The sequence below is a fragment of the Manis javanica genome, chromosome 7, assembly GCF_040802235.1.
Source record: "Manis javanica isolate MJ-LG chromosome 7, MJ_LKY, whole genome shotgun sequence".
NCBI classification, from domain to species: Eukaryota; Metazoa; Chordata; class Mammalia; order Pholidota; family Manidae; genus Manis; species Manis javanica.
In genome coordinates this window covers 128,373,672-128,387,094 of record NC_133162.1, presented here as the reverse complement: position 1 = coordinate 128,387,094, position 13,423 = coordinate 128,373,672, and the positions used below count along the sequence as shown (strand labels likewise).

The window sequence follows — 13,423 nt, the reverse complement described above, 5'->3', positions numbered from 1 at the left end:
ATCATGCAGTTAAAACCTATACAGTATGTAGCCTTTTCAGATTGGCTTCTCTCACACAACAATATGCACTTAGCAATATGCATTTAAGCAATTCCTCCATGTCTTTTTGCGATGTGATAGCTCATTTCTTTTCATTGCTGAATAATATTCCACTGTCTGGGTGTACCGTGGTTTGTTTGTCCATTCACCTACTGAAGGACATCTTGGTTGCTTCTAAATTTTAGCAATTATGAATAAAGCAGCTGCAAAATTTTTGTGTGTAAGCTTTTTGTGTGGATATAAGTTCTCAACTCACTTGAATAAATAACAAGAAGTTTACTGGTAGTTATTTGTGTTTGGAGTTTTCTTTCTGTAAAAGTTGTTATTTATGGATTCAATTTGTTTATTATATGTAAGACTATTCATATTTTCCATGTTTTTCTTGTCTCACTTTAATGTTTTTCAAGGAATCTGTCCTTTTTCTAACTTGTATATTTATTGGCAAAAAATCTTTATGGTAGGGTCATAATCTTTTAATGTCTCTAAAGTTCATTGTGAAATCCCATTTTTCATTTCTGAAATTGGTCGTTCATGCTATTTTTTGCTCATTCTCACTATGTTAGTAAATTTTTCAGTGTTTTCAAAGAACCATTTTTTTGCTTTGTTGATTTTTCTCTGTTGTGTATTTTCTATTTGTTTACTGCTTTTACCTTGATTATTTTCTAATTTATTTGGATTTGGCTTACACTTCATTTTTTTTCATCTTCTTGAGATGATTGTTTAAAACACTGATAGTATATGCATTGTGATTTTAATGTATATTGCCAGGTGGCTTTCAAAATATCTATAGCACTTTATATTTTTATCATTAATGTAGGAAAGTAAATATTTCTGTACATTATCAACAGCAGTAGAATTATACACCTTGTAAATATATTTGCCAGTAAGATAGTTGAAAAGTGAAAAATTGCATTTCTTAAGTAGGGGGATTTAACATACAGTGGAAAGTGCTAGGAATAATGTCTGCATAGGAAGTGGCACTTCAGCCCACTGCATCCTGGGAAGGCTTCTTGGCAGGGCTGAGGCCAGAGCTGGGTTGCAGATGAAGTTCAGAGGAGTTTGTAGTAAGATAGCTTCTAATTCCAAAATTCTAAACATCTGAATAGGGAATTAAAAGATATGATAAGAGCTGAGAATTATACAATATTATATTCCTTTATTTCTCATCTTGAGCTCCTAAGTGGCCAAACTGTTAAGAATCACAGAAGCCTGAAACATCTGTTTTCTTTTATAGAAATGGAGGCATTCCTACACAGCTTCATATGACATTTATGACTTACATAAAAGGTCAGTGGCTTCCTCAAAAAATCTACTACACTTTTGTAGTATAATGACAATTTTTAAAAAAAAGCAATCCCACTGTGATTAATTCACTTTGTAATTTTTTCTTTTATCTTTTTTTTTTCCAGGCAGCTGATTACAGAAGAAAGAATTCCAAACAATACGCAGTGGATCACATGGTCACCAGTGGGTCATAAATTGGTTAGTGAGTCTCTCCTTGTCAGAAAAATAACGGCTCCAATCTCTCATAGGCAGGAGCTATGCACCCTGAGAGAGAGCAGGCTCTTAGGAAGCCAATATTTCACTGTCAAATATGGTATTAATGCTTAGAATAATATTTTTACTAGTCTAACATGCTAAATGCAATTCCTGAAAGTTTCTGAGCTACTGTTAGGGAATTGTTAATTTATAGTTTACAGGGGGAAATGCTCATTAAACTCTTAAATTCTAACTTTGGTTGTACTTTTTGTGTTTGTTTTTTTTGAGGCATACCTGCTTTCTGCTACTTCTGTGACCTTCTCTGTGTCACTCTAGATATGTCTTCATGTTCTATAGTGCTAGGAGAATGTCAGAAGCCCCAAAGAATATAAACAGGAAGACAGAATGTTTATCTGTACTTGAACTTCTCCCTCCCTACATACAACAGCACTCCCGGCTCCAGAAAGAAATGCAAAGCACAGTGTTTTTTGGGTTGTTTGTGGGTTAGAGCTCCGATACTTACAACTTAAGAATGTGAGGGAGAAGGAGCAAATTGTTCAAATTGAAAAACCTAATGTAATCTGTACACTTGACACCAGTTTTTTTAGGATAAAATAATTGATGATGTGCTTTTTAAATCTCCAGGATGACATATAGGATGCTATTACTTATCAATATTTTTTTCAATCTTTCTAGGCATACGTTTGGCATAATGACATTTATATTAAAAAGGAACCAAATTTACAAAGTCAGAGGATCACATGGACTGGGAAAGAAGATGTAATATATAATGGAATAACTGACTGGGTTTATGAAGGTAGAGACTTTCAGGCTTTTTCAAATTCAGAAAATCTCTACGTTTTTAAAAACAGTTAAACTTTTTTTTTTAATAGGGAAGTTCAACAGCATTCAAAGTAAGTTGCATCTTAAAAAGTCATCAAATTTCTTTTAGGACTCACACCACCAGATATCTCGTAGAACAAGAATTTCTCAGCAGTAGCCAGGGCTGCTTTTGCCCTCATTGTCTCTCAATGCTCCTACTGTCTTCTGTCTGCTGCGACAAAGAACCTTTCTGTTTTAGGTAACTTTTCTGCTTTACTGGAGCATAAAGGCCTCCAGATTAGCATCAGGTGTTTCTCTAGCTGGACCTACCTGACCCAGAAATTACTAAGGAAAGGTAAATACTCCCACAACATCCCAAAAGATGACAAAATACTGTCCAGAGGTTGGGTTGTAAAGGGGAAGAATTGTCTGTTTTACGGAGGATTCATGTTCATTTGAGCCTGGAGAAGTCGTAACATCTTGTTCGTAAAGAAGAAAAAAATAATTAGAAAGGCTTAGGGGGAAAAAAATAGGTAAAAGAGAAAAAAACTAAAATGTTAGAAAAAGATTATTCTCTTTTAAGATGAAGAGTTTTAGAAAACATTAGAAAAATATTTTGTCATGTCTATAGTTGCCAAGGTAAGAGGCATTTTGAGGGTTCCAAGCTGTTCACAAGGTTGTCTGGTGCTTATTAAAGACTCATCCTTATTTCATCCTATTATTTCCTTATGGTTTAAAAAAAAAAGCTTTTTTTCATGACTTAATTTTGGTTCTTACCCAGATCAAATCAAGTTCCATTAAATGGATAATATTATAACAACAATTCTAAAAATCTTTTTAAAACAAAGATAAATTCCCATGGCTCAGAAATAAGTGTTTGATTATCTTCCCAAAGCTGTGACCAGACCCTTCCTCCAAACATTAGGGCATCTCTTAAGAACACGCTTAGCACTCACACCCATTCTCAGGTACATAATAGCTAGAGGCTGTCATTTTGCTTGTTGATGACTAAGCCATTCACAAGCAGAACGGCTTCACAGTCCTAATGGAGACCTGTCTCTAAAAATGAGACTTTGGTCTCTACAGGGAAATTCCTACAACTGGTTTAGTATATTTACAAATAATCCATACTTAGAAAAGAGCACAGCTGTTTCCCCATATAGCAGGTCCACGCCCAGTTGAAGTCAGGGTCTCCACCATGCCATGAAGACTGGTTGGGATCAAAAGAGAGTACATTTTGAGAATCTGTAGGTTCATAAGTAAAGAACAAATAAAGTTGCATGGTCCACAAAGGGCCATGTGCCACACTGTGGAGGGATACTCACAGGGCAGGGACACTTGTGCCCCCTCCTCATCCATGTTCCCAAATAGCTTTCTCTCTCAATTTCTGTTTTCACTTTGTCTTATTTCATGAAGCCTATTACTTTAGTTAGTAAGTGTCTTCTTTTTCAAATGATAATACTTTGTCTCCCAATAGCAAGTTAATTACAGGACAATCACTCTTGAGTATAAATGTGGTTTACCTAACCCAGAGCTGCAAGTGAAAGTTTGGTGAGAGCAAGGATGAGAAGAGATAGAGAAAGAAACCGTTTTGGAAGACAGAGCACTCGTTAGCCACCTTGAAGTTGGAGCATTGACAGTGGGGTGGGCGATTCAGCGCAGTTCACGATGAGTGTCGGCCACCTCCCAGAGGCTGTGCCCAGTGCTGGGGACACAGAGACAAGTGTCACCCAACTGGTGCTCTCAGGGAATTCATCCCAGAGAGGCGGAGAAAGATACCAACAAATTATCATTGAGCGAATTAAAAGCCCTCTTCAGGGAAGAATGTTACATCAAGGGGCACATGAGGATGGGCAGAGCTGCAGAACGGGAGGTATCACAGATGCTGTGCTCACAGCTAGCTTGGTATCAGGAAGGGCTGGAAATCTTTTCCTTTCTTTGCTGTTCTCTTCTTCCTACTCGTGGTCTTTTCATTCTCAGGACTTTGAGTTTGACCAGAAGTAGTTTTATAATAATGATTTGAATATATCATCAATAGCCAAAAAATATGTTCTGTATTCTAAGTAACTACTAATTCAGAACACAGAACACTACCTGCTACCTGTACTTGAAAGTATTTTTAAAAACCTCAACCTTGCTCTAATTGTTTTTATTTTATGTAATTGTATCTTGATCTTAGTTTACAACCAATGGGCGGAATCCACAAGAATGAGACATCAGAGACTCAGTATATGAAGAGTTCTTAGCAGGAAACCCTGTGACTTGGGATCACAAGGCCTGTGCCTTAGTTCTTGTCTCTGGCAATTAGTTCAATCCCTCTAAGCCTTTGTTGCCTTGTCTGTAAAATGGGCTATAAATAGACCCACCAAGGGATCTTCATGTAAACTAAATTAGATAAGGCTTTTATCTAAATTGCTATGTAATGTTATTCAATGATACAGGTATAAAGCAGGCAAAGGGGGGGCAGGCTGCCTTACCCAGTAGAAGGGTTCTTTGTTACTAGAAGTGCTGAAATAAGCAGAAACAGTGGAGCATGGAGATGAAAAGCATGGCCTCAAGCCAAGAAGGCCTGGATTCACTCATGATTCTATCAATTATTGCCCATATGACCCCTGGGCAAATTAATTATTTTCTTTAATCCTGCCTGCCTCTCTTGATCATTGGCACAATGAGTTATTTTGAGGATTAACTGAGATAATAGATGCCAGGTGCTTTTCAATGTCTGGTGCATGGTTTGCACTCACTAAATGTCAGCTGCTCATCAAGATAATTACTATTATATTATATTACTATTGTTACTGGTACTACTATTATTATTATCATTATTATTAAAAACAAGCATTTGGAAGAAATTTGTACAGATTCCTTGAGAATCAGAAAAGTGATAAAGATAGATGATTTCCTAACTCTAAGATTCAAGTGTCTACGCTTCTGCTTTTACATTTACATTCGCAACAGAAGATGAGATTTGTGGGTTAAATCTGCAGAAAGAACCAGGAGTCTCCTTCTACGGCTTCTGGAAACCTCCTTTCCAGTTGGCAAAAGAGGTTTTGGCATTTTAAGGTCCGGAGATGGGGAGCCCTACAAATAGACTCCGTAATAAACACGGGAAGGAGCTCCAATTGCCAGAGATTGAGGAGGAGACCGGTGGCTTCCCTTGCATCTGCCTCCTCCTTGACCCTCTCCCCACACCCACCCGTGAGGATTAACCAGAGGAGACGCTAATCCAAGGGAGTCTCTGGTTCCTAGGCTGAGGAGGTGTTTCTCATTAGGGGTCTCACAGAGCTCCTTGCTATTCTAAATCCACCCTCCCCACACCCTGCTTGTGCCAAGAGGAGTCAACTGCGGGCACCATATTAGTTTGATAGCCTGGAGCCACACGCCACCCACCAGTACCCTGCAGGCTCAGTACAGACTGAGCCCAGTTGGGGAGACGTTACTGGCATGTTGACTGTTTGAAAATCAGAGAGGAGAATCAGCCCCTGTGTGAAATTTACTTTTAGTATGTTTTGCAGCATAAATTTAGAGGATTATAAGATAAAGAAAAAAAATGTAAAGCGTATATTAAATATTGTGTGCTAAAATATTCTCAAATGGTCCAACGGGTTACTTATTTTTACAATCGAGATCTATCCTTGAAGAATTTATTTTTAGTCATTTGTGTTACTCTGATTTTGGAAGCCCAGCAAATGCAAAGCGGTTCATTAGTTGAACTCTACTGTAATTACTAAAGCTAATGAGAACAATATTTTGAATGCCAAAGCCAATTTATCAGCTCCTTCTTGTAACAGAACAATTTATGTCTCTTTTCAGAGGAAGTCTTCAGTGCCTACTCCGCTCTGTGGTGGTCTCCAAACGGCACTTTTTTAGCATATGCCCAATTTAACGACACAGAAGTCCCGCTTATCGAATACTCCTTCTACTCTGATGAGTCACTGCAGTACCCAAAGACTATGCAAGTTCCATATCCGAAGGTCTGTGCTCCTACCCATGTAGTAGTTCTGTGATTTGATGGGAAAAGAATGGTTTCATTTAATCCTTTCCTGCTAATGAAAATATTGTCAGTCTCTCTTCAACAGCTTGCTGTGATTACTCTTTCTGAAGTCAACAGCATCTGGCAATTTTAAAGTATTTTTATTATCCCAGGAAAGAGTGTGATTTAAGGTTTTGTAATTTCTCCAAAAACTTTGAGGAATGACAAGCTGAAAAAGATGGGGAAAATGCTTTTGAAAGAGGTAGGGGGGATGAAAATGTTTGAATGGAGGAAAAGAGAGGCTGTAACTGAATCACAACCCATCTCATTTGTAAAAGGTGGAATGTGCCCTAGATGAAGTTGAAAAGCTTGGTTATATATCAGGGTATATTGTGGATGCATGATTATAGGTACATTAATGACAGATCTATAATTAATGGATACATGACTAGTTTTAGTGATTCTATTATAGATTTGACACTAATGTAAATGTCACCCGCCCTACATTTGGAATAACAGCGTCACGTTTTGGTTTTCAAGGCTGTTCTTCCCTCCAAGGTGCAAGTCTATAAAAATTGAAGAGCTTTATCAAGCGGCATTAGCTGAGGAGGAGGAGGCTATGGAAGGGGACCAGGTTTCCTCACCTAGTATAATAACAATGGCTGCAGTATCATCTGTAGGAACACCTAACAGCAAAGTGTTTTTGCTGTAAGCAGTTTTGGAAAATGAATTTTAATTTTAACAACTCACTCAATTTGCTTTATGAAGAACTGCCATTTTAGGAAGACAGAGAAAGTTAAGAGGAAAAAAAAAGATTAGAGACTGAAAATGGAGATGGAACATTTTTTTTGATGAGTGAAACTGGCAAAAACTCCACAAACCTTAAATATCCGCATTTAAATTTTATATTATTTCTAACTAATTTGTCGATCGAAGATCAATGTGTATATATAAAGAGGTTTTATAGATTTCTGTTATAATATTGATTGCAAAGATCCAACATGGTGAATCTGAATTTGGAGTGGAAATAATAGCTCCCTAAGTAGCATTACTGGCTCTTGGTTGAGGTAAACTAGTTTTCCTGTGGATTGTGTCTTTGCTGAATGAACCCAAGGTATTCTCTCTAGCTGTCAATCATCACACATTTTATCTTCTGGCGTCAGGGTGTATTTGAAAAATAATAGAACTGATTTTAAGAAGCTTATTTTTGTTTGCTCAAGTATGTAAATTACCAATATTTATTATTTAAAAGGAATGTTTTGGCCTTCACATCACATATATATATGTATACACACACACACACACATATATACACACATGTAAGTTTCTACCTGAACACCAAAACGTGGCTTTTCATGATTTTCCCTTATGTTCATTTTATCTCTATTAAATTGTTTGTGCCTGATTGTTATAATCTTATGGCTGCAATGTAGACATTTTTGTAGTTTCAAACTTGTGCAATGATGTTATATTTTTTGCCAATACCAATTCAAGGATTGTTTTTTCATAGGCAGGAGCTGCGAATCCAACTGTAAAGTTATTTGTTGTAAATACTGACTTTCTCAACTCAACGGCCAATGCAACTTCTGTACAAGTCGTTCCTCCAGCTTCTGTGTTAATAGGGTAAGACTCTTGACCTAAATTCTTGGGTTGTAAATAGTGTCACAGCTGCCAGCTACCACAAAGGACATTTAAAAAGTGAATGGTAGCATCAGTGGTAGCATTCCATTGTGCCACCTGGGCAGGAAGCCATTCATTCCTTCATTCAACCAGTTGGTTGAGCACCCATGTCATGTCTGCATGCTGAGCATCCAGTGATGGGGCTGCATGGTGAATGCAGAGCCCACCCAGAGTCCCTGGTGTCATGGAGCCTACACTCAAAGTTGAGGAGGCCAAAAACATTCAGGTAATCAAAGATACATAATTGCAGGTGGTGCCAGCGGTTGTGAAGACAACCAAAGCAAGGCAAAGGTGATGGTGATGGTGGCGGAGTTCAGGGAAACACTCCCTGATGAGATGACCTGTGAGCAGCGACATGAAAAAATAAGGGCCTCTAGTCACACGCATAGCTGGGGGCACAATATCTGGGCAGACGAAGAGCAAATGCAAAGACCGAGCAGAGGGAACATGCTTGGTGCCTTAGAGGGCGTGGAGGAGGCCACAGTGACCAGAGTCTTCTGTGTGGAGAGGGGAGGGATAGGAGCAGGTTCTGATCGCACAGGGCTTTGCACGTCCTTGTAAGAACTACAGAAATTCAGATAAACTATGGACCAGATTTAAGGAGCTCTGTGACACCGATGTGCTTCAGGATGTCACTATTTAAATAATCCTTGATGATCTGAAATGCTGCCATTGAGTACCCTCAGGCTCCTCTTATTTTCCCGTAAAGATTAACTACAATATTGCATGAAATTTATGGCTACCAAGTTGCTCTCCACTCATTTCTGTTACTCACATTGGTTTTGTTGTTAACTTTTAAATAATAACTAGTATTTTGAGCATTCGCTATGTACCAGACACAGGGCATTATTACATGCTTTATCTTATTAATCTTTGAAGTCACTCTCTCTTTCTAAAATTATTATTACATGCCTGTTTGGAGATTAGAAAATGAGGTCTAGAGCTTAAGACAATGACTGAGTAGCATCTGTATTCAAACCTGTCTCTCTGACTTGAAAGGCAAAGCTCCGAAGCCCTCTCCCAGGGGCTCCCCCTGCTCTGTGAATGCAGCTGGTGCGCTCAGATCCCTGAAGTTGTCATCAGAGCAGTACGGAAGCATCCTCCTCCTCCACAGGGTCACATTTGCTACAGCTTGCATGCTGTAGGCTAGGCTCTGTGGTTACTAATGCACCAAACTTGGTTAGAAATATCTGTATTAACATAGTCATTCTGGAGGAAAATCAGTTATCAGTAAATTAAAAAATACTTATTTTGCTGAGTTTGTGCAAGGATACAGAAATTTGCCCAGAGGCTCTCATGTGTGCTGTTAGGTGCCATCCAGCCATGTCTTCAATCAGCATTGGCTGAATGCCCACTGTACTAAAATGTCTGTGGAGCTGAGCGCTCTACAGTGAGCAGCTATGATCAGGTAGAGGATATACCACACTGTGAGTGACTCCAAAAGCGAGTATGACAGAGACATAAGCCAAAGGCTGCAGGCATTCTGAGGAGAGGGAGACGGGATTTCCATGACCCTGGGGATCAAAGAAAGCATCCTGGAGGGGGTGCGGGTGAAACAGGGGGCTTCCAGCAGAGCGCTGCAGTGGAAGGAACACAGAGCGAGTGAAGGCCCAGGGCTGGCCAGGCACAGAGCAGCAAGGCCTGGTGTGACCTCTTGGTCTACAACCCATATACGTCTATAGGCAGGGTGAGCCATGCGCTCCTGCTCTGAGAAATGTCTGGCCTGGAAGGGGCTTTAGACTTCACCAGTGGTTTACAGATTTTTTTTAAAGACCCAGAAACCTTTGTTCAAATGAAGTATAACAGAAGGGAAGTGGCAGGTAACAAACACAGGAGTGCTACGTAGGCTGCGGCCTAGTTCTGGTTCCCTCCCCTCTCTCAGGAGTCTCAAGAAGTTAGAACCTGCAGGGGTTCCAGGAAACACTCAGAACATCCCTGTGAGACACCTATGGGAAAACTGAGGCTCAGAAAGGTAAACCCATTTACTCAAGGTCACACAGCAAGTCACCATGGGAGCTGGGGGTAGGAGAGAGGCCCGCCTCTGCCAGGCTAGGGTACTTGAATAATCGAGTTAAAATGTACTGTGTGTTTCCAGTGCTTGGTGTCCTGCTCAGATCTCGTTTACTGCCCCACACTCTCTATGTGTCATTTATATGGCCATCTCACAGATGAAGAGAGAGAATCTTCTCCACATCAAAATCACTCTGCAAGCACAGTTTGAATTGCTGAGCTCAGAAAACTTCAGCAGTTCTAAGGATTTATTTTTGCCCAGAATGAATCAGTACATCTTTGTTCTTTGTAATTCTTTACACCACACTGACAGTGAGGTCTGCCTCACTCACTGGGGAATTGTGTACTGAATGCATTTTACCGAAGAATTGTTTTTGGAAATCCCACCACAATGTGTCATACAGGGAATTGCAAATCCAGCAATCTGAGCCTGACTTGACTCCAGAGCTTCCCCACCACCCTCATGGATTTAGAGCTTATCTTGATTAGATTTGTTAGGCTGTTTCCTTATATTAACTACTCATAATGAGAATTTGAGAGCTCAAAACTTTGAGAGAAAACAATATAATGTAAAAGCATTAATCTGCTAACTGCTTGATTTAGAGCCATGCTTCACAGGTCAGGGCCAATCTTATGATATCTCCAGTGCCTAGCAGGATGCCCGGAACCTAGCAAGTGCCCAGTCAGTATTTGTAGACTGAATGGGTAAACTGATGCATATAGATGGATGAAGTGCATTTTACATGTGACTTGTGTGTGTGGAATAGAAGTTTATATAGCCAGCACCAAAGGTGGCCTTCAACATGACTTTGCATAGCAATCTCTGTTTTCTGCCTCCTCCCAGCCATCTGCAAGATCTGTGGTCTGAAGCTAGGGGACTGGGGAGGGTGTGGTCTGCTGAGGTGACCACACCCGACATCTGCTACATGGCTGGGGGGCCCAGCACACTCATGACCCGATCCACTCCATTCTTTTTGCTCCTAAGGGATGCAATAAATATCTCTTCTGAACAGTTGATGACCTTTGTCTTTACGTTGGGACATCAAGGACTGCAATCATCCCCCAAGAGATAGAGGAACTAGACTGACATACCCTGGAAGCTAGGGACACCTGCAACAAAGAAGGCAGAGTGACAGTGCACATGCTGTGGCTCCTGATGCCTCAGACCTGCTCCATCTCAGCCTGCCGTTCCGCTCCACAGTGGTCCCTCACCACCCAGGACGGTTGGCATCCCTATCAGAGTGGCAGGTGGCGTGGAGCCCATGGCCACCACTGGAGGAACGCCCGCTTCCTTGGGTGATTCACTGAATTAATCACTCCACCGTCTGCAGTCACTCTGAGTAGCTGTTTTCTCTCCAATATTCTTCCCAGTTAGTAATGCATAATTTAGTGTCCTTAATAACAAAAAAAAATTTACTCAAATTAGGGGAATTAATGTCACTCAACAGACATGTATTAAATGCCTATTCTTCACAAGTCCACAGTCACTTGACAAAGGGATTCCCTGTAGTACGACTCTCCGAGCACATGTCTCCCAGTGCATTCAAATACGATTTGCTTCATAAAATTCAGTTATTTCATTTACACACACTCTAGGAATAACTATACTTTGTGGAGTGAAGAATTTTATCCCTGAAAAGAAGCAAAGAGGATGAGGCCAGCTAGCAGGGTTTACTGGACAGGTGGGTGGAGACCCAACCAAAGAAGCAACTTCAGAAAATCTGATGCCAACCATCCGGGTCCACTTTCCAGGGTGTGACATTGAACAAGTTACTTAACCTCTCTAATCTTCCCTTTCCTTGGCTGCAAAACATGAATTCTGAGGTAGGTTCCTACCTAATAGAGTGGTCATAAACTTTATGTCAAGCACTTTGCACAGTTCCTGGCACATAGTAGATTCCACATGGGTGTGGATATTTATTACATCCAGGAATGACTCATTGCTTTAATATTCTAATCCCATCCCAGAAGCTAGCAGAGCTTGTTGAATGACTGTGTCTAACATAGTCTGTGCCAGGCTGCCTGTTCCAATGCCCTCCCACCCCTCCCCCAACCATTACCTGACCAAAGTCTACTCAGTATTTGCCTCTCCATCAGTACAGAATAAAATAAGCATGTAGTACAAAGGATAGTTAATAATCCTGTTTGTTGGGCTTTTCCAGTCTTCAGTAGAGATTTTTTTTATTTTGTTATCATTAATGTACAATTACATGAGCAACATAATGGTTACTAGATTCCCCTATTATCAAGTCCCCACCACATACCCCACTACAGTCACTGTCCATCAGCGTAGTAAGATGCTATAGAATCACTACTTGTCTTCTCTGTACTGTGCTGTACTGCCTTCCCTGTGCCCCACCCCCAGCCACATAATGTGTGCTGATCGTAATGCCCCTTTTTCCCCCTTATCCCTCCCTTCCCACCCATCCTCCCCAGTCCCTTTCCCTTTGGTAACTGTTAGTCCATTCTTGGGTTCTGTGAGTCTACTGCTGTTTTGCTCCTTCAGTTTTTTCTTTGTTCTTATACTCCACATGTGAGTGAAATCATTTGGTACTTGTCTTTCTCCGCCTGGCTTATTGCACTGAGCATAATACCCTCTAGCTCCATCCATGTTGTAGCAAATGGTAGGATTTGTTTTCTTCTTATGGCTGAAAAATATTCCATTGTGTATATGTACCATATCTTCTTTATCCATTCAGCTACTGATGGACACTTAGGTTGCTTCCATTCCTTGGCTATTGTAAACAGTGCAGCAATAAACATAGGGGTGCTTATGTCTTTTTCAAACTGGGCTGCTGCATTCTTCAGTGGAGATTTAAACCTTCAGGTAAAAAAATAGGATTGAGCTGTTGGTTCTTTTATCTATAAATTTTTCATGACTCACTGACATCTCGGCACGATCTCAGTTCACAGCTGGGTTATACACCCACATTCTGTCTCCCCTAATTTCAAGTTCTAAAGAGAAATTATATTTGTAAGGGAAATATGTTTATATAAGAATTCAAAACTTCCTTTCCACTTTGCTGGTGAACCAGGGCACAGAGGACACCTTGGGCTGCAGAGAGTGACAAAGATAGTGGACACAGGTTTCTGACCTTTGATCTAGAAATGTGCAGGGAAGACACCAGATGCACATGAGTTTCCTGGCAGACTTCCCAAATTCCATTATGCAATGTTTTCTACTGCTGATTTCTGAACCCGGAGTATAATTTATGGCTTTTAGTAGATGAAGCAGTTAGTGCAGGTGACCCACTAATCCTATTAAAGATTCTTCTTCTCCCCCCTTACCAGCCCTTCCCCTAACAAGGCCACCTTAGAAAAGGGGAAGGCTGTTGCTATACCCGCTGTTCCTAGTTGATGCCCATAGAATCTTTGGAAAATGTGTGCACGTATGTGGAAAGGCTTTTCTTTTTTTTCTTT

At 40.3% G+C, this 13,423-nt stretch overlaps 1 protein-coding gene across 2 annotated transcripts in view; it reads left to right on the top strand.

Annotated features, from left to right (window-relative positions):
* Positions 1–13,423, top strand: part of DPP4 (dipeptidyl peptidase 4) — a 71,501-nt gene that overhangs the window by 23,091 nt on the left and 34,987 nt on the right. For both annotated transcript variants that reach the window (XM_017664383.3, XM_017664375.3), the window contains exons 6-10: positions 1,274–1,326; positions 1,449–1,521; positions 2,215–2,335; positions 6,154–6,314; positions 7,824–7,936. In XM_017664383.3, coding sequence (XP_017519872.2) covers positions 1,274–1,326; positions 1,449–1,521; positions 2,215–2,335; positions 6,154–6,314; positions 7,824–7,936 — 521 coding nt within the window. The remainder of the gene's footprint in view (positions 1–1,273; positions 1,327–1,448; positions 1,522–2,214; positions 2,336–6,153; positions 6,315–7,823; positions 7,937–13,423) is intronic.